General features: G+C 48.6%; 1 protein-coding gene across 7 annotated transcripts in view; it reads right to left on the bottom strand.

Annotated features, from left to right (window-relative positions):
- Window positions 1-21,015, bottom strand: part of FARS2 (phenylalanyl-tRNA synthetase 2, mitochondrial) — a 474,195-nt gene that overhangs the window by 215,337 nt on the left and 237,843 nt on the right. For all 7 annotated transcript variants that reach the window (XM_067751902.1, XM_067751901.1, XM_067751900.1 and 4 more), the window contains exon 7: window positions 11,817-11,968. In XM_067751902.1, coding sequence (XP_067608003.1) covers window positions 11,817-11,968 — 152 coding nt within the window. The remainder of the gene's footprint in view (window positions 1-11,816; window positions 11,969-21,015) is intronic.

Below are 21,015 nucleotides of genomic sequence, written 5' to 3'. Positions count from 1 at the left end.
ATTTTAATTAAACAAATTTGCAATTATGAGTACAACAACTGCCTTGCCATTTTTACATTACAGCATGAGCTAAAAGAAAAAAACGATCCCCCTTGTGTTGCAAGCAGGAAACCTAAGTAAAAGTATTATTTAAAATAGTTAAACAGGGACTTCCCTGGCGGTCCAGTGGTTAGGACTTTGTCTTCCAATGTAGGGGTTGCGGGTTCGATCCCTGATCGGGGAGCTAAGATCCCATATGCCTCGTGGCAAAAAAACCAAAACATAAGACAGAAGCAATATTATAACAAATTCAATAAAGACTTTAAAAATGGTCCACCTCAAACAAACAAAAAAAGAATAATCTGATATTATTTAAAAATATATAAAATAAAATAAAATAGCTAAACAGTGTGATTACAATATATAGATGTGTAAATCGGGTCATATGTTACAGAGTCCAATTTCAACCTGCACCTGGTCCAGCCACTGGCCAGGTAAAGCTGCCTGCAGGGTGATGTCCAGGCAGGGAGGGGGGTCCACACCAGGTGTGGAGCGTGAAGGAGGGGGCACCACTGTCCGGGGGCCCCGCTGAAATCTCTAAGACACGTTCGTTTCCTGAGAAACACTTGCTCTGCTTTGAAGGTTGGAGAGACCTTGAATTTTGGTTTCCTACTAACTATTAGGACTTTTCCATCTTGAATATCTCTATTGATCTCCTTTACTTAAACAATGCCAAGAATAGCTTATCAGACCAGGCTTCTCAGGAGTTTGATCTGCTTAATATTGCCAGATATATTCCTGCATCAGACAAGAGATAACATTATTTGGGATTCATATTTAAATCGGTTCTCTTGCAGGCGGAATCCTGAAACGGAGAAGTGCAGTGTATAGGTATCCATTGATTTAATCTAGGTCAGAAAAATAACATTCTAAATATAACCAAGTCTCTGTTTTCCTCGCAATATGTTCCTCACTCTGCTCTCCTTGCTTGCTTCCTCTCATTTTGGGAAGGCTGTTTTTGGGCTGAGAGGTGAGTGGAGGTCAGGTCTGACCTCTAGAACTGCGCCTGCGTTGGACTGTAAGCCCCCGCAGCGGGTGAACAGACCCCTGCCAGACAAAACCAATGGGAAGTATACGTGATACTAAGGAGTGTTTCCTCCACGTGCCATTTTAAGAAATGCTGCTCAAAGTATCGTTTAAATCCTAAATCCTATTCATGTTTAGGTCCTAATTTTCAGGCCACATCCTTTCCTGAGTTGCTACATCGGCTACACCCCATGAGTGAATCTAATGAGGCTTGTATTAAGCGGGCCACCCCTGCGTGCGGAGCCGGTCTCTAATCACCACATCCTGCTTTTCAGAGGGCCTGGATGAGGCCCTACAGCTGTCCTAGTCCATCCTTTAAATGAACCATACAGGGAGGGAAAACAGGAACAGGTACGGGACAGAAAAGTGAAACTTCCCTACAGCATCACTCCAAGTGAAAACTGCCGGACACACAGCTCTGAAGAGGCAGGTCTAGGCGGCAGAGTTGGGACATCTTGTTTGCTCTGCAATACATCAACCCTCGGGGTATATCCACGAAATCAAGCATTCTCTAATTACTAACATCTGTGGAATAAATATAAGTGAAGCCACGATGGGAGGAAAGGGGAAGAAGTATGATTATCCAAAGTATTTTCTGGAACTTTCTAAAGGCCGATCCGTGTGGCCTTGGCGCCCGCTGGCTGGACCCCATCACCACGCTCCGCCCCCAGCCGCTGCTTCTCCACCTGGAGGTCCCGGGTCACCCTGCTGAGCCCCTCCCTCGCTATCTCTCCCTCTCTCCCATCCCCTAAGCCTTCCCTGGGGCTCTCTTCTCATCCACCTCTTCTCCTGTTCTAGAACTTTCTGGGGTCCCAGTCACGCCCAATGCTCCAACTCCCGAGTATGTATTCTAATCCTGGCCTGCCCCTCGGGGGCTCTTAGGTCAACTTTCCTGTGTGCCCCACCTGAAGCCCAGAAGCTCAAAGGCACCAGATAATCTCCCCGAAAGACTGCTCCCCCCACCTGCTCCCTAGGGCATCATCAACCTCCATCCTCTTAGTCACACGGGTCCAGGTCCTGGAAGCTGCATTTCCTTCTGGGCCTGTGCTCTCTCCCTGCAACAGCCCACCTTTCCCGGGGATCCTAACTCCTAAATATCTCCCCCACCAGCCAGCTTCTGCCACCGTCTCGGCGAGAATGCAGCTTCTCTCACTCAGACGGCACACGTGTGCTTCTATATCTTTTCCTAGGACCCACCTCACCCCTGGCCAACACGGTGGCCACAGGAAAGACAGATAATCCTTTGTGAACTGCAAGTAGCTGGACCAGCTCAGTGACTCCCCACGAGCTTGACCAGATAAGTCCACGTTTTTATAAGGGAATTCAAGGCCTTTACGATCTGACCCCTTACAAACTCTCGGTTCATCCTCACCCCCGTGTGCCTGCACGCCAGCCACTGTGAACTCCTCTCCCATCTCTGTCTTCCTGTCTTTGCGCAAGCTGCCTGCTCGGCCTTGGCCCCTTCCGTATCTAAGTCCTGTTTGCCTTCAAGATTCAGCTGAACCATGATCTGTGAAAGTTTCTTGAGCATTTAAGGCAAAGTAAGGCGCTGCCCTTCTTTGAAATCACGGCGGTGCCTCGCTCACCCAGGGCCTCTGACTGCACACTGCCTGCAAATACCTATCTGCACCGACCTCCTTTCAGACTGTGAGCGCCTTGAGGACAGGAGCTCATTTCTAAAAATCGATTTGGTATTTATGGGCGATGCGTATCACAGATAGCACGGTGCCTCCCCCAGGGTAAGTGTGCAACGCATGTCCCCTGGAAGGAGCGCGTCACACCAAGAGAACATTAATTTTTAGCCACTCCAGCTCAGAGGAAAAGAACCATTTAAAACTCATACCGAATAGTGACGTTTGGAGACCGAGGCCAGCTGCAGCTCATCTCCGTGCTGCTCTAAGTTCTCTGACAAGGAAGCTGATGGCTTCAGCCTGTTTCCTCTGCCTTCTTGCCCTCGTCCAGGGCCCAAAGTGACTGGAACTCATTTGGTCTCCAGGAATGGAAGCCCACATCCCAAGAGCTTAAGGCACAGGGGAGGTGCGCTGGCTTATGGAGTCTGAGGAAGGACTGTGGGAAGGGCCGGTGCAGCTGGGCCCCAGCACACGGTGGGACGAGGGACTCCACCTCGCCAGCATCTTCCCTCCACCTCCCATCTCTACTCTGCCACTTCCTTCCCTCTCTCTCTGCGCACCTTGGGAAACACGGTCAGAGATGGCTCCCAGGAAGACCACTTACAGCTTAAAAGCTCTCTTTGGTTTTCCACCCAAACAAGACCGAGAAGAGGCCCATTTGCCCAGCTTTGTTAGGTGCTCACCCCTGAACCAGTCAACTGGGCCGAGGGGCAGAGACCTACCGGACCAGCGTGGAAGCTGCCCTATCAAGGCTGCATACGCGGGGGGCGGAAGCTGCTTCCAGAAAAGAATGCCAGGGTCCACGACTCCTGTGACTCTGGACGGGACAGCTTCAGTGCATACTGGCTTGGAAACACCACTTTCAGGAGATCGAAAGCTTCTCTGCCTTCCCTGTGCAGACAGCTTTTTTCTCCCTTTCACGTTAACCTTCCTTCAGAAATTTTCCTCACTCATCATCTTGTAGCAAACAAACATACATATAAACACATTACAACCTGATTCCCTGAACTTCTGTCCTGCCTTGTGATCTCCCCTCTTCCAATGAGAAAAGGGTTTTCTAGGTAACCATGGATAATTTGCATACTTCCAACACCCCCAGTTTCCTGATCCTGGGAGCTCAGAGCTTTAAAATATATTTTATATAGGATACAACCAACCTTCTTAAAAACACCTTTTCCCCCTTTTCTTTCCTTCCTTTTCTCTATCTGAACATTTGGTCCAAACTGCACTATTTTTAAACCAGCCGTTTACTTAGAACCCAACTTATTGAAACCTAATTCCTGTTCCTACGTATCAGTCCTCACCCCACTTTTCTCTCCTGTAAGAAACCATCATAACTGATAGGAAAGAATGCCGGTCACTCGACCAGAAAATGTTACCAACTGGGGTGTCTTTTTGGTCTACATGGAAAGGGATGTCTGTTATATCCTGAGAAAATATGGCCTAATGTATGAATTTTCTTTCTTTTTCTTCATCATTCACTCGCTAAGATCTTTTAAGTGAGTGTGGTTGCTATGTTCTAAAACCCAAAGATAGTAGAAAGTTCAAGACCCAGTGCTTGACACTAATTCACAGTGCAAGGGTGGAAAAGTGGATAAATGCAACGCAATATGGCAACTGCTAAAACAGAAGAATGTGTTAGAAATACTCATTCTACCGTCACCACAGAATTTCAAAAACTGCATACCGGGTGCATGACTGGACGGATGATCTAGGAGAAATTACCATATTTAATGAAAGCTGGGCTCAGTGGTTATTTATTCCAGTAAAATTTTGTGTAAATGTCTAGACCACGGCTGCCATCTCTTGTACAAATATTTCACCTGCTTAATTTTCATTCCTAGTGTCCTCTCTCCTCATCTTACTACTGTCTCTTTCAGGAGCAAGTGAAGGCTAAGAAAAGTAGCCACACCTGTCAAACACAGACCCAAACACTTTGTGAGGTTCTGTCTCCTCTGAGAAACAGGACACACGTGAGACATCTTACAGAAGAGTCATTAAGGCAACTGGCATTTTGCTGATTTTGTCCTCGTTTCCGAACAGCGCTCGCGTGGAAAAGATGTTAGTGTAAATGAGACTTCGCCAGGTCCGACCTGGAATCCCCAGCCTTTGTCTGATGTGTTACCTGAAGGGAGAAGCCGAGGGGAGGACGTGCGGGAGGGGCCCTACGAGGCAGGTGGGAAGATGGGGCTCAGGCAGAGGTGACAAGCATGACCTGACTCAGCTGTGCACAAGCCTGGAACACACAGGACGCCACGGGGCTCCGAAGCTCAACAGTGTGCCTGCTGGGGAAGCGGCAGGACCGGCGACGCCCGGCCGGAAACCCTGGGGACCTGATGAGAGTCGGGCCGCGTTCAGTGGAGTAGGGTTGTTGGTGAACACACACGACACGCCCTCTGGGGCTTCCAGAAGACCCTGAGGGGGCTCTGCTGGAGACAGAGCCCCGTGTGAGCAGGTGGGTGGTGACCACCGTGACATCGGAACAGAGGTTCCTTCGTTCACGTCCTCGGCATCTGACCCGTCCTCTCACCGTCACGAGCGGCCCCACTGAGACGGGGATGCCCTCCTTGTACCACGTTGCCTTGAGGCGCCCTTCTCTCCTCGTGTAAATCTCACGGAACATTCTACCTTGCTCTTTCCTCACTAGACCCCGATCAAATTCCCACGATGAAAACACCCTCCCTGGCCCCTAACTACACTTGAATAAACAGGCCACAGTGAAGCTACGGACTATTAAAACGAAACAAAACAAGCGCCTGTAAGGACCTGCTGCTCTCCTCGGTTTTCTAACTGCACCGCTCCCCATGTCCCCCCAGCACCGGGTCTCAGATTCTGCCTCGTTCAGGTTCAGACCCCGATCCCAACTCTGATGCGGAGACCAGCTGCAGCCCTGGGCCAGCAGCTCCCAGCAGACCATCCAGGCGGCCCTGCTGGTGGCCGTGCCGCAACGCCCGGGGCTCGCACCCCAGAAAGTGGCCCCCGCGGCCCTCCGAGACTGCCTGAGCCGGGCTCCACTCTGCTCGTGGCTGGATGGCTGCCCGAAGCCTGGCTCCTCTGGGACGGCCTGTCTGCCCCGCCTCACACCTCCCCGTGCTCCTGACTGCTCGGCCCTCTACCAAGTCCCTAAGACAGACACCCTAGACGGTGGGTACCACTGGGCCCACCAGCGCGCATCACTGGTCCTGCCCCCTGGAGGGACCCTCATCCCACGCGTGGCCGCCCCCTGCCCTCTTCGGTACACCTCCTGGCTGCTGCTTGAGTCTCAGCTTGACCAAGTTAAGGAAAATAAGTCGCCCAGGAGACACTGGGGCGGCTGCGCGGTGCCGCCCCCACCTGCTTGCCCCGGACTGTGTGCTGCCCCCGCCCAGAGGCGCTAGTGGCAGAAAAGGCTCGATTCTCACTCAGGACACCAGCCAGGTGAGGCCCAGGTCCACCAGGGCACCTCCGCCGCTCAGAGATCTGAAGACTCTCCCACACAGCCCTCACCTGTGTGCCCCTGAGACATCCTTACAAATGCAGGCCCACCTGTAGAGACTCGGCCCCCAAATCTCTCATGAGGATAACTGTGTGGGGGCACTAGGTACAATTCTGAGCTCGCACAGCATCAGGCTGTATTTGGGTTCATGCGTCTCTTGGTCGCCAGGACAACACGACTAACTCAGGGCTGCAGTACATTCGGGGCCAAGCCTCCGTGGGCCGTGAAGAATGAGGTGCCAGACACGGGGACAGACGGTGAGGGAGGGCGGGGGAGGGCTGACTCCCATGGCTGTCTCCAGGCGTACATTTGCGTGGCAGCCCGTGGAAAGAAGTGACCCTGCGAACTGGGTTAAAAACTCTGAAGACCCAAAATGACTAAAAGCCTTTCTCATAATTGCCCCAGATGGTGGCTCCCATCCCACGTCTGCCAGCAGATCGGAGACTCCCATCCCGCGCGCTGCCCTCGGGGCTTGTCCTCACTTGCTTCACTCCGATCAGCACTGTGAGGGCGGACAGGCCACCGTCAAGGGGCGCGAGGTGCTCTCACCTGGCATCTTGGAAAGAGGGCGTGCAGTCTCCACGCTACAAAAGGTACACAGGATGCCACGCGGAGACACAGCCAGAGGACCCCCCGAAAACTGCTCATTGCAAGCTCAAGAGGAAAGAGTGGCTTCCGGGTTAGTTTCCACAGAGGTGTGCAGTGACACAGCAGGTCACTGAGGACGCGTTCACCGGGCGCCTGGCCTCTGGCCCAGCCTCACCAGCATCCCTCCCTCCCTCCTCTGTGCAGACCTGCTCCTCTGGGACCCAGGCAGCCTGCGGGTGATCCCGAAGAACCCTTTTGCAAATGGCGAGGTCCCGGGGGACGAGGCCGAACAGGGAGCTTGGGGACTGAACTAATTGGGTTTTAAGGCGTCTCATGCTGGTGGCCAGCACGGCTGCTCTGTGACCACAATAAAGCGCACACCTCGTGGGCTGCTTTAAAAAGAAGGCCTGGGGAAGGAGGGTAGGGACGGGATCGGGAAAAAGAAACATCAGGCCAAAAATAGTCTTCTTAGAACTGCCTTCCGGGCTGTCTGAACCACAACAACAAAGTTCTGATACTCATGCCACCAGCCTTGCAATAACAATGAAGGAAGAGCAAGGAGACAGGAGAGTTCTAATGCCGTCTCCTTGGTACCGCACACTGTCAATTTCAAGGCGGACGCCATTTCTGACGAGCTCTCCCAAGATTCACTGGAGTTGGCTTCTCATTGCTGGCCAATCTTTTAGTTCCAATAAGTGCACTTACCCGGCTCTGTCTAAAGAAACAACACCAGAGATGCAGACCAGAGACGTCAGTCCACCTGCCACTGCCCGTAGCATTTTCCCAACATACGACCCAGAGAACGGTCCTGTGGACCATAGAGCCCTGCTGGCCGGCGTCTGTGCCACTGCACAAAGTATGTTTATTTTGTTCTGCTTAAAAATTTACTCCTCCAGTTGCAGGAAGACCAGGCACCGTTTCAGATGACAGCGTTATGTGAAGTCTCATTCTCTTCCCTTTAGTATCAGAGCTGCCCCATCATCTGTATTGACTGCCAAACCCCAGCTGACTCGCTCTACTGAGGTCACTCTTTATTTTAAAAAAAACAACACAGGTTGACCGTGAAAGTCACTGATTTATACTCGAACACCTAGCAATTTTTTTAGAACTTTGTGCGATTTTCAAAGCATTCACATAGATAGGCTCATCTTGTGTCTGCGGCTACCACTTAAAGACGATATTCGTGCTCATCTTAAGTTGGCAGGTGGGGACTCTGAGGCTCAGGGAACCCCAGTCCCAGACACCTAGGATGTGAGGGGTCAGGGATCAAGGCTTCTGACTCTGAACCCTGAGCTCTTTCCTCAGACTACACCGCCTCCCCTTCCAGTGCCATAAGCCATTCCTAGTCAGCTAATAAAAGCTCCTCCAAGGAATGAAGGAGGATTATTAAGTACCCACCAGGCATCAGGCGGTGAGCCTCCTTCCACTAATATCAACCCTGAGGGAGGGTGAAGGGAGTCACTGTGTCCTCAGCCCCCAAGGTGTGTCCCTCAAGTGGAACAGCCTGAGAAGTTTAAGAGCAAATGAAGAGTAAAAGACATGACTGAGCCAGCAGGCAGGAGCCGGGACCTAGTCCCACACAGGGAGAAGGAAGGCAGTGTTCCCGTGTTTGTCCTGAAAACCGTCCAGTGAACCCTTCTGGCTGAAGACGCTCGGCCTCTGGCTTCGTGTCCAGAAAGCGGGGCCGGGCGGTTTATGGTGGCCCCTGACTAGACCAACAACGGGCTCTGGAACCAACAGTGGCTTCTCCGCAGCCTGCCCAGACCTCAGGAACAGCCTGGTGCAAAGGCTCTGCCCAGCAAGGGGGATGACACTTTGCTCGGTTAATTAGGCTGCTTCCTCTCAGAACTGGTACTGGGACAATGGAGGGGATGGGCCAGAAAAGACTCTGGCCAAGGCAGCAAGGGGCAGAGACGTGAATGTGCGTGTAACTTGGGCTGGGGGGTGGCGGAGGGGTCGGAGGATGCAGACACTGGCCAGGAGGGGCGAGGACAGGGACAGAGCCAGGGGCCCAGATGCAGAAGGTCTCTGGTCTCAGACCTGCCTCGGTTCTGAGTAGCTTTCCAGTCCTGACTCAGGTGTATCCTGAATAAATCGCCTCTGTCCTGAAGAGGCCACCATGAGGGACTCTGTCCTGGCAACAAAACAGCCTAACAGCCCAGAGTTGTTTTTACAGAAACTGAACGTTTCCACTAAAGAGCGCTGGCTCACAATCACAGTCAGGACCGGGGACGTGTCATTCACAAGGTGTCAGAGAGGAGACAGACACGCAGGGCCCGCTATCCTGGCTCCTGGGTAACTCTCCCCAGACCGGTGGCCTCTTCCCTCTGAATCTACAGCCCTAGACACGGGCCTCTGATTTCAAGCCGATGAAAGTTACTGAGCCTCAATTACGTGCAAGAGAGCAGGCAGGTCTTGATGAGGTTTAACCAAGCTTATTGTACCTCTGCTTTTTATTGCTAAGTTCATTTCTCCTATGTTATCTGGCTCCGTAAGAACTGGGATCTTGCCTTGTGCCCCCCGTGAAGCCAACGTTTCCTATAACACAGGCACTCAAGAATCAGTGGGTAAATTTGTTTATGGCCTGCCCCTTGTATTTACCATCTGGCCTTCAACAGAAAAAGTCTGCCACCCCCTGCCCTAGATATTTCCTGAGAGTCAGTACGCAGTGGGCCACCATTACTAAATAATGTATTGTTTTCCTCAAGTATGTCCTTTTCCTCAGGGCTGTAAAAGCAAGGTTTACCTCTGGTTGTCCGTAACGAAGATCTAAAAAATAGTGGCTTAAACAAGATACTTCTCTCTCTTGTGAAAGTCTAAGACTGAATCGACTCCCCAGTGTCAGAGACCCAGGCAACTTCTGTGCTGTTGTTCCCTACACACAGCTTCCACTGCCAAGGTCACACCATGGTCCAGGATGGCTGCCAAGGTACCAGCCGTTACATCCACATCCAGGTAGAAGGAAGGTAAAGGGCAGCCTCAACCCAGATTTAAGGAAACTTCTGAAAATGCCACTAAAACCTTCTCCTTATAAATCACTGGCTAAACTCAGCTACATAGATACACTTTGCTGTAGCGGAAGCTCAGAAATGTAGACTTTTAGTTGGCTAGGTTGGTTAGATAAAAATCAAAGTTATATATTTTTATAAGGGGGGGTGGGATGTTGAGAGATAACTAGGAATCTCTGCCACAGGAACCTTACTGCCATCCTAGCCCCTTAGTAAGACAGTACAGGCGCTGGGCAGGTTCTCCACTGTGCCAGGGCCCCGGGCCACCCCATAGAGTCTATTTTCTGTAAAGTTAGCAGACAGATATCATCTGCAAGCTCCAAAATATATTTAAAATCTGCCAAAGCAGCTGAAACCAAGTAGAAGCCAAATGGGAGGAAGTGAAGAGAAGGAACAGATAGGCAGATCTCAGAAAACACCAGCATAAATACTTCTTCAAGCCAAGGGTTCCAGTTTAAAGTGCAAAGTCTACGTCACCAACAAGGGTCAAGACGGGTAAACAAAGATAAATCCGTGTGTAACAAGTGCAGATTGGGGGCAGGAGGCAGAACTACACGAAGAACCTAAGAGATGAACGAGCCATATTTAAAGAGAGGTTGGTTTTTGGCGGTGGAGGGAAAAAAACGCCTTACAGCTGTGAAAACAGCAGTCCTGAGTGACGGCCTTAGCCCCTCCCACCACGCCAGCCCCACCTCAGCCCTGAACCTTGTGCGAAGAGCTGGTTCCGAAAATCCAACGCATTCAAATATGAGTGACAAAAAGGCAACCACACGCACTCCGCTGACGCATCAGCCAAAATACGGAAAAAAGATAAAAATGGCAGGAAAACTTACTGACGGGGAAGTCACAGAAAAACATTGCCTTTGGAGCACATGAAACTTCTGGCCAAATAGTTTGCAGTGAATTTTAAAAACCAAACGAAGCAATTTGTTTAAGAAGGAAAAGTCACAAAGCAGAAATGACCCCGGTCAGAGACAGGAAGAAAACAGGGAGAATTGAAATGCGAGCTTGAAGACCTCAGAAAAGGAGGGGAAACAAAGGAACTGAAGATGGAAACGGAGTGTGGGCAAGAAGAGACCACAGAAGGCCCAGGGTGGGGAGGTGGGCAGAGAGGGTAACGACGGGGAAGCACCCAAAAGGAAGTGGCGGGAGAGAGTTTTAAAACGTTAGAGAGAAAACAGCAGCAGGCAGAGGAGTCAGATAAAGAGGGGCGGGGACGCATGTCTGGACCCCCAAGGGAGGGGTGAGAAGAAAGAGATCCTTACAGACATGATTCAAGAAAAATTCCCTAAGACCCAGGTGGAGCCAAATCTGATTAGAGAGAGACAAGGATTTACACCCCAGGGAGGGCAGGTCAACACCGAGAGGGGTCCTGCTCTTAAACTTTAAAGATAAAGAATCTTTTAGGAAGAAGAGGAAAACTATCAAGCCCGGCCTCAGATTCCTTTAAATCAAGTTAAACTTGAGAAGACAACTGAGCAACACTTACAAGACCCTCACCAAAAAATGGGTGAGCCAAGGATTTTATATCCAGCCAGGCTGTCATCTAGGTATAAACAGAGAAACACGCAAGAGCTCATGGGATATCTTGCTCATGGGATATCGTCTCCCCGAGTCCTTGAGCACACTTCTAGATTCACATTTAACTCCTAGGACATAATACAGGTCTTGGCGTGTGCTAAGTGCTTAATAAATATTCAGTGAGAGACTAACAAAACAGCTTTTTCTCCACAAACTGCTCTTTCTGCCTCATTTCCTTGGTACTTGGAATGTGATATGGTAAGAGATCACTTCCCAAAACAATACCAAAAAGCTCCAAGATTATTTAAAACCTTCTGTTTCATATCCTTTGTCTACTAAGGCAGGAAAGATTAAAAATGTATTTTAGAAAGATTTTCAGAAAGTACTGATATGCTGAATGTTCACTATAAATTCCGAATACATTTGTATCTTATGCACTAGGTTGCAGCAAAATTTTATAACATACTTCCACATGCCATTTGCCACATGTAAATAAAAAAGGATAAACTCAGAAAGTTTCTTACTTACTTTGGATGTTCAAACTTGTCTATAAGATCAACTTTTTCCACCAGGTCTCCTCCAATTGTTCGGACTAAGTCATAGAAATCGTTCTCTGTGTAATTCTCGCGAGGTAACCAGAATGAGATGTCGTTGATCACAGCAGGGTATTTGCTGAGAGGCTAACAAAATGAGAGAAGAAAAAAAGAGATTGATTAGTTAGTTGGATGACAATGTTTAAGTTTTTCATGGCAAGTTTCACATGGGCTAGTTAGAAAATGCTGGCAAGACATTATTTCAGCGCTTGAATTTTCAGGAACAAAATGAACTTAAAAGATAAGTCAATATTCAAAATTAGCAAATTCCATTATGAATATTATAGATTCTTATCACTCTCATGTGTAACACTACCATATATTATACTCACATTGCCATTAATGTTCAATTTAGTATAAAGCAATTTGAATATATCATATTTCAGGTTTTTTCCATTTGAATACTAGACGAGAAAAGTCCACATTTAATTAACAAGCAATTCATTAACTTCTGTGATACTTTCAGGAAGCCGTTTTTATAGAGAAGTAAGGGCTTGTCAAAATTGATATTTCAATTAGTAATGTCATTATTTGTTAGTATTTCTAATTATTAAGGGAGTACTTCCAATTATTAATTATATAGGGGGTTATTTTTCAAATTATGCTTCTAAGGATGTGATAGACACAAAGGTAGCCATGCCCCCATTTTATCCCATTTTTTCCAGTTTATTAGGGCTCACTAACTAGTTCATTATATTAGATACATATATTTTTAGAAGTTACCACATTTGTTTACATGGCTTAAACATGTACATCACAAATACATATTTATATATATTACAAACACACACATATATATAGATAGCTGTGATGTAAGTTACTGCCACAATAAAAAATGTTTCATTAAACGTTTCATGACATAACTATGAAATCCATACAACTAAGGAAATATCTGCCAATCTGTTAGGAGAACAAGTTTATAAATTGACTTACACCAAGCCTGATATCACCGTAAACCCCCTGGTGAATCACTGATTAGAAAAATATAAAACTTTTTAAACGGCAAAACCTCTGAAGAGCCAAGTACTCAAACATAAATGATTATTCAACTTGAAATATCAATAAAGTTGTCAAAAGCATCGGTTCAGAACACACATTTCAAACGAACATAATAAAGCTATCACCCAGGTGCTCCTGACAAAGTACCACAGCTCCTGAAAAACACCCTGTCTTCTTGGAGTCAAGCTGCTGTGATAAATAACACGCGGGTTAATGTAACACTGCGAGATGGTGGCAGTTGGGTGGTTACACAGCGCTTTTCCTTTTCCACTTAAGGAACGTGGAAATTCAGGGGTATTCGATAAGAGGCAGGGGTTGCCAAGAATTAGCATGAAATCGCCTCTTCGATGACAGACACGGGAGGAGGGACCCGACTGGGCACTGGTGTCAGGAACCCGAGAACAGCGGTCAACGTGATAGTGCAGTCAGCCAGAGTACAGGCCCCAAGACGTTAAAAAATACATGGTATATGTTACGGTAAATACATAAAAACCAAGGAGAAAAACCCAGACCGTTGTACTGCAAACCTAGCTCAAGCTAACAAGTGGGAACAAGTTCAAAGTAATGGTGACTGGTTCCTTGCGAACTTGCAAGCAGGGTCGAACCGGAGGCCTTTCACGGCTCCTGAAACATCCTCTCTCTCACTTCTCTTCTTGCACGTGAATATCTTTTCATCGTTTTCTGTTTGTTTGTTTTTTTTCCAGTGAAAGCATGTGGGAAGCAAACTCTCAGAATCGACACGGCTGAAATCCCCACTCGTGAATCATCCGGCAAAGCACAAAACTGTAGGTTTACCGTTGTCTCCCCTCAGCGCTTGGAAAATTCTTCTCTGTACCCATTAGCAATGACGACAAGTCTGCTGTCGGTCGGAGCTGCTTCTGCGCAGGGAATCTGTCATTGCTCCCTGGCAGCGTGGAAGGGCTTCACCTTTATCCTGGCAGCTCTGATGAGGCCGGGCCTGCATTTATCTTGGGGTATTCTGCCCGGGAGTCAGCGTGTGCTTCCACTCAGAGGGTTCATGTACTCATCCAAGTCGGAAAATTTCAGCCATGACTTCTCTGTCCTCTTCTTCTAGGACCGCGATTCTCCATATTGTGGGGCTTCTCGATCTGTCTTCCATTTCTCTTACCTGATTGATTATCGGGTTTTAATCTTTACGTATTTGTGCTGTATTCTGGGTGAATTCTTCAGAAACAGCTTCTTATTTACTAATTCTCCCTTCAGCTGAGTCCAGTCTCATAGTCTCATCTGTTTGGTTTTTTTTCTTCTTCTCTATTTCAGAGAATCTATTACTCATTTCTGATATTTCTAATTGTTTTCTTCCATATCTACTTACACTTCATTTTTGCCTGTTTTTCCCTCTTATTCAGAATTTCCTGTTCTTCTTCTTGTTTTTATGGTTATTATTCTTCCATTGATCTCTTTGCAGACATTAGGCTTTTTTTTTTTTAAAGAATGCCCTTGCTTTTACTTTGCTCTGCAGTGACTCAGATTCTGAGTGTGGATTTGGTTGCTGACACGCTCAGGTCAGAGTTCCTCACGTGGTTTGGGGTGTGTGTCTGCAGGCCCGTCTGGGATGGGAATAACTGCAGTGTTCTCTCACTCACCACCCCTCCTTGGTCAGAGGTTTCTGTGGTCCCTCCCTCCCCTTGTGCTCCTGGCCCAGATCTAGTTGGTGGTGGCATCTGGGTTCCTGCCCGATGGTGACAGGGCTGATGATGCCATGGCGGTGACTCATCTCAGTTCCTGATGAAGAGGCCAACTCTCTTCCTGGGCTCAAAGCTCCTATGAGTTAGAGGTCACAGCAGGCAGTAGTTTGCAGCAGTGGTGGCTGCCCCCCTTTTAGAGGAGGGGACCGCCTGCCCCTACTTTCCAGCAGAGATCATGCTCTGGACCAGCACATCCTGACTCCCCACCAGAGCCAATCACTGTTTCCCTGCCTAGGAACCTGCAGCCCGCAGCGTCTTCGACCTCACTCTCTGCTCTGTCTTTGTGTTTGTCTCTTGTGCATGGATAAATGTATTTTCAGGGGGAATAAGGGAAGGCGTGGTTCTGACTTTTTCACGTTCTCTTTTTATCTATCATGGCTGTGTGTTCGGAGACGGTAAAGAGCAGTTTACAAAGCAACAACGACCTGACTCTAAATTTCCTTACACAATGGTTCTTAACTTCATGGGGGAGGGACACAGATGTCTCTGAGAATATGATGAAAGATTCAAATTCTTGTTCCAGAAAAGTACATACTTTCACAAACACTGATTTTTCCATAGAACATCTGGGATTCACAAACCTAGTAAAAGTCATTCAAGGAGTCAGAATAAGGACTGCCCCCCGTCCTTGACCCACATTCAAAATTGTGTCATGAGTTCAAATACAGACAATTGAGATTATGGTACTAAGGGAGTTAAAAATATCAGAATCATTCTTTACTAACATAATAAATACATGTATGTGTGTCTCCTTTACATGCATACATGTGAAGGATGTATAGTTTATGATAGTAAAAAGCACACATGAAGGCATCATCGTTTGTCTTGTGGTAGCTACTTGAAATGCAGTCATACTTATATAATAAATTTAAAACTCTGCTTTTTATGGGCTGGACTAAGAAAGCCCTTACTGCTGCCCCTGGGACAACACTGAAGGGCCATCCTCGTCTCAGAGCTCCCCAGGGGTTGGCCGAGCCCTCTGGTGGCAATGCCTCACAGCCCAACCTCCCCTCCCGCTCTGTCTAATCCTGCTCTCCTCTCCCTTCCCCCTCCATAGGCATGGACCCTGACAGCACCTGGTTAGAAGCTTCCAGAAGGCTAACCTCTGTCTGAGAATCTGCTCTCCGGGGAACCTAACCTGTGACTCCAAAACAGAAGCAACATGTCAGCAACCAGTTGACGAAAGAATTTAGTGCATCCACGGGGACAGCAAGCCTCAAGGGTCATGTGCTCAGAGTGAGGCCGATCTGGATGGGCACAGGGGTCCCTCTCACCAGCTGCGTGACATGGTGCCTGCAGCCTCGCCTGAAGCCCCCTCAGCCGCTTGTGATCCCCCCGGAGGGCTTGGGAGGCCCGTGAGGGGCTGCACAGACCACCCCCTCCTCACCTCCTGGTCTCCCCGCAAGCTGCGGGGTGGGCAACCTCTCAGGCGCGGTCTAGACCCGGCTCTTCAGCAGCAGGGCACTCCACCACTGTCATCAGCTACCCTGTTACAGATTGAGTTGTGTCCCCCCAAGAAGATACCCTGGAGCCCGAACCCCCAATAACTTAGAATGTAACCTTACTTGGAGAAAAAGTCTTTACAGAGACACTCAAGTTGAAATGAGGTCACTGGGGTGGCATCCTTAGAAAAGGGGAAATTCGGGCACAGAGACGTGCGTGCAAGGAGGCCTCACGCAGGGAAGCTGGACACAGGGGCGACGCGTCTGCAGGACAAGGATGCCCCGCATGGCCAGAGCCGGGGCGGGGGCCGGGAGCGGGTCCTCCCCCCAAGCCCTCATAGGAGCCGGCCTTGCTGCACCTGGGCCTTGGGCCTCAGCCCCCAGGACCAGGGGAGAACGGGCCTGCTGAGACCCCTCTGGGGCTGCGCATCCTTCTGGGCGTGGGGGACGGGCCAGGCGGAGCTGGCGCCTCCACGTCCGTGGAAGAACAGCTGTCGAATCTCAAGGTGGCTTTGCTGGAGCTTTGAGCCAAGCGTCAGGCCTTGGTCTTGGCCTTGCAGGTGTGTTCACTCGTCTGAGGAAAGCCTACCTCACGGTTTCCTCGCCTATACAACGGAGACGGTGTCTACTTGAGCAAACTGCAGTGAAGATGCCATGAAATAACACTCATGAGGCACATCCTTAATGGTTTTCTAGCCAAAACAGATTCGGACAGTTCAATGCATGCGCGATTTTGACAGCTGTCCAAGACCCGCGTACCGAAGTGACCAGGGTGGGGAAGGAGCTAGTTGAAAAAGTGAGATTTTGGTTTAATGGTGCCCGTCCTAGCTGGCCCCTTGCTCTGGGCTCACCCCTCCCGATATGTGAGATGCAAATGTCTCCATGCACCTTCTAAGCTGCAGACGTCACAGGTGCCCTTCCTATCATCCATGATAAAGTCCACGTGCTCCAGTCCTGTACCTGCTCAGGACATTCCCAAGGAGGGTCACCTTACACCGCCGTCGGTGACGCAGCCTAGTGTGCCCGAGCTTTGACTCCAAGGAAGCTGTTTCTACATCAGCGCCTCCCTCTTAACTGAAACGCCCGTCTCTTTTCTAACGTTGCTGAGGGAGGATACAGATTATCTGCCCAACAGGGCAGGTTTTCTGTACGAGTCCACCATTATTCAGTCTCTGGCTTCTTCCCTTTAGGCAAAGCTATTAGAATTTTTTCTTTTTTTTGGTTTAAACATGATTTCAACAGTCGTTCTAACAGGGAAGGGTCCGCTTCCCCGTCAAGCTCTCCACAGAGTTCTGGAAACACCAAGGTGACTTCCACTCAGCTTTTAGCCACAGCTAAGTGTGGCCGAAGGCTGACTCTGCAGCCGCTCCGGGCTATGCTTCTCCTCCGAGACCACACGCCTGCGCCTTGGTTTTTATGGTGATTATGTCACTGGCAGCTGCCACCCATGGGTGCGGTGGGCCAGGGACGCACTGGCACTTTCCGTGGGTCGTCCCACTAACACACAGCGCACGCCTGTGACACGTTCACTCTTACTGTTCCCACCGTGTCCACGGTCTGGGAGGATCCCACATGCCGCGGAGCGGCTGGGCCCGTGAGCCATGGCCGCTGAGCCTGCGCGTCCGGAGCCTGTGCTTCGCAACGGGAGAGGCCACAACAGTGAGAGGTCCGCGTACCGCAAAAAAAATCCAAAAAAAACCCCAAGGGGCTCAGGGGAAACAGCTCAGCTTCTAGTACTGTTTCCAGAAGAAGTCTATCCAGCGCAATTAAAAACTGTGTAAATAAGGCCAAATCTAACATGTATCCCTCTGGCGCCTTCCATGACATTTCCTTGGCAAATGACTCATTTATCTTTTCGATTAATTATCTTGATTCATAAGCACTTCCAGTCTGTTTACCATCTATGTGCTTGTGTTCTTATCTCAATGAACTTAAAAATCAGCTTTTCCTATAAAAATACTATGCACTACCAATTACTCTCCTTACAGCCCTTACTTTAATTCCATCTACTTATTTTGTAATAAAAAACTGCTGCTTGAATTTGGCTGCCAGGTTGGTACTTAACCAATACAGGTTGTTCTAACTCACGCTGCCTTGATGTTTACAGATTTTCTCACTCTGTTCCAACAATTTGTTTTGATTCTCACTTAGTTTCACCGAGCGCCAAGAGCACACTGCACTGGATGCAGGGAGGCCCAGCTCAAACACAGGAAACTTCTGTTCTGTTACTTCACCGAGAAACCACATGAGACCCAAGTTCTAAGCATTCTTCCAAACTTTAAAGGGAGTTTCCCATATTTGTTTTTATCTTTTGACAGAATTGCAGTTCTATTTGAAGATTCACAGGAAACGAAGAATTTCCATAAGGAAATCACGTGGAACAACCCTTTCGGCAACCTTGGATTGGATTAACTGTCCATGTTTCTGTACCATGGCCCCCAAATACATACTGACCTACTCAAGAGCAGAAACAGGATTTGAATCCTCTCAAATTAACTTTCAAGCTCAAGAGTTATTTATTTAAAACAAATCATATGCCACACATGAGAAAAACAAGGATGGCTTCTGCCACTCTGGGTAGGCAGGTGGGAGAACTCCATCACTGCACGTGGCCCACATTCTCTGTAGGACGTAAGGGACGTAGAGCAAGGCTTCAGGGCGCTGCCTGAACATAACGGTCTTTAACTTAAGAAACAATGGAGGAAGTAAGCCTCAGAAACCTTTGTTCAAGTAAAACCTGGTCTGTGCCTCTGGTTAAATAACTGCAGAGGGGTAGGTCCTGCAGCCCAGATCACTACCCCAGAGCACTGGCAGAGGGCTGACCCAGAAGACAAGTGCTACAAATTAAAGCCTATCTTTTAGGGGTGACGTAAACGTTCTAAAGTTGATTGTGGAGATGGTCGCACATCTCCGTGAATGTACTGACGATGAGTGAATTGCACAATTTAAGTGGGTGAATTGTGTAGTACGTGAATTACAGCCCAATAAAATTGTTAGGAAAATGATAAACGAATAAGTAAATGTAACCGTGGAAGAAAGAAGGATCTCTAGAATAGAAAACTTCTATCTCCCATTTAGTCTCTATCTCATCTTCAGAACATGTCAAAGACATCATTTCTTAAATTCACTTTTTTCAGGTTAAAAGATTGAGCCTTTTCAGAGCCAGCAATACTTCTGAATTCTCGTTTTCCTCTCAGAGGTAAACTACTTGTTGAGGTTTTGCACAGTCATTTACATCTTCCACTAAATTTCTTGTCTGTATCTTCACAGCCTTATGCCATCACTGTATTTGAAGTGAGGGCACATATACTTTGACGATTATACATTTTCCCAGGTAGCCATGTTCACTGGGAGATGGATGTTTTCCTCCCATATGCCTTCGGTAAGTGAATGGAGGCTCCGGATGAAAAAAATACATAACGGGAAACTCGGTCTGTTAACCGCCGGCCCCAAATTTCACCTGAAAATGGTATGTGCTCTGAGCAGGGCCTCGTTGAGCTGTGCCTGGTTCCTGTTTCTCTTATGTCATCTCCACCCTGCAAGTTCCCATTCTTACAGGGACTGGATGTGCTGTGAGGGCCGGGAACTTGGACTTGCCGAGGTTCATGCAGAGCTGGCCTTCTGACTACTCCAGTGTTCAGAGGAAAACGAGCAAGACAAAAATTAACCTGGGGGCTTCCCTGGTGGCGCAGTGGTTGGGAGTCCGCCTGCCAATGCAGGGGACGTGGGTTCGTGCCCCGGTCCAGGAAGATCCCACATGCCGCGGACTGGCTGGGCCTGTGAGCCATGGTCGCTGAGCCTGCGCGTCCGGAGCCTGTGCTCCGCAACGGGGGAGGCCACAGCAGTGAGAGGCCCGCGTACCACAAAAAAAAAAGAAAAAAAAAATTAACCTGGAGAACTTAAGACAGCTGATTCCCAGCAGCTTGTTGAAACCTGGAGTAAACATCAAACCCTAGGTCTTTTACAGAGCGGCTCCCCTGGATCTGACCTTGCTCCCCCGTCCTCCCGCCTCACACCTGTCTGCTGCTCCTCTTAAACCAGATCCCTTGATACTACAGGTGTTCGTATTTCTTCCTGACCCCGTAATGCCAAAGAATTAGCCCCTGGGGGTGGGTGGGGGGGCAGACCCCACCCTGTGTCTGTGTCTAAAGTTTTGTTCTCCATCCTGTCTGGTGACAGAAGGGCCCAGGGGAGGTGCATTGGGCAAATTACTTCCGAAAACATCTACTGACTTGGTTTTTCCAGAAAATAGTCTAATATCAACTCTCAGTCAGGGTAGAAATGGTAGAAAGCTAACTGTGACCACCTGAATTTTTAAGACAAAACATGGCAGCTGCCCCAGGCAAGGAGTGGAAGCAGGGGGATGGGATGGGGTAGAGGAAAGCCCTCGAGACGCAAAGCGCTGGTGATCATAGTTGGGCGGTAGCTTCTTGGGTATCCATTGTATTATTATACTTCCTAAGTAAACATTTTCCAAATTTTAGATAATGAGAAAATTAAAGAAAAAATGGTATCAGTGTTTACTCATTTACCCAGAGGAATTATGTCACAGAGGAAAACAATGGCCACAGATTATGCATTCATATTTTTTAAATTGTTTTTCTCTATTTAAAATAAAATTCCACCTGTTAATATTAGATTCTATTTCAGTAACAAAAACAGTGAGTTCAACTTCCTCCCGTTAGCGAGAAACGTGAAACATTATTTTCTTCTGCACCAAATCCACATGAGTCCAACAAAGTTTACCACACAGTTCACAGAGGCCAGGTGTGATCGATGCCTCAGTTCACGGTAAATGGAAGGGGAACACGGGGCTCTGATGGAGAGGTCCCCATGCCCTACTCAGGTGGCAGCTGGCAGAAGAAGGTACACTGATTGGAGCCCGGGAACAAGACGGCCAGTGTTCACCAGCCGCCCACTCTGGCTAATCAGACCCCGTCCCTGCCACCAAAGAGCTCACAGGCTCGAGGGAAGGCGGCTGTGA

This window comes from Pseudorca crassidens, chromosome 10 (genome assembly GCF_039906515.1).
Source record: "Pseudorca crassidens isolate mPseCra1 chromosome 10, mPseCra1.hap1, whole genome shotgun sequence".
In the NCBI taxonomy this organism is placed as follows: Eukaryota; Metazoa; Chordata; class Mammalia; order Artiodactyla; family Delphinidae; genus Pseudorca; species Pseudorca crassidens.
The sequence above is the reverse complement of the archived record's forward strand: the minus strand, read 5'-3'. Positions and strand labels throughout refer to the sequence as shown.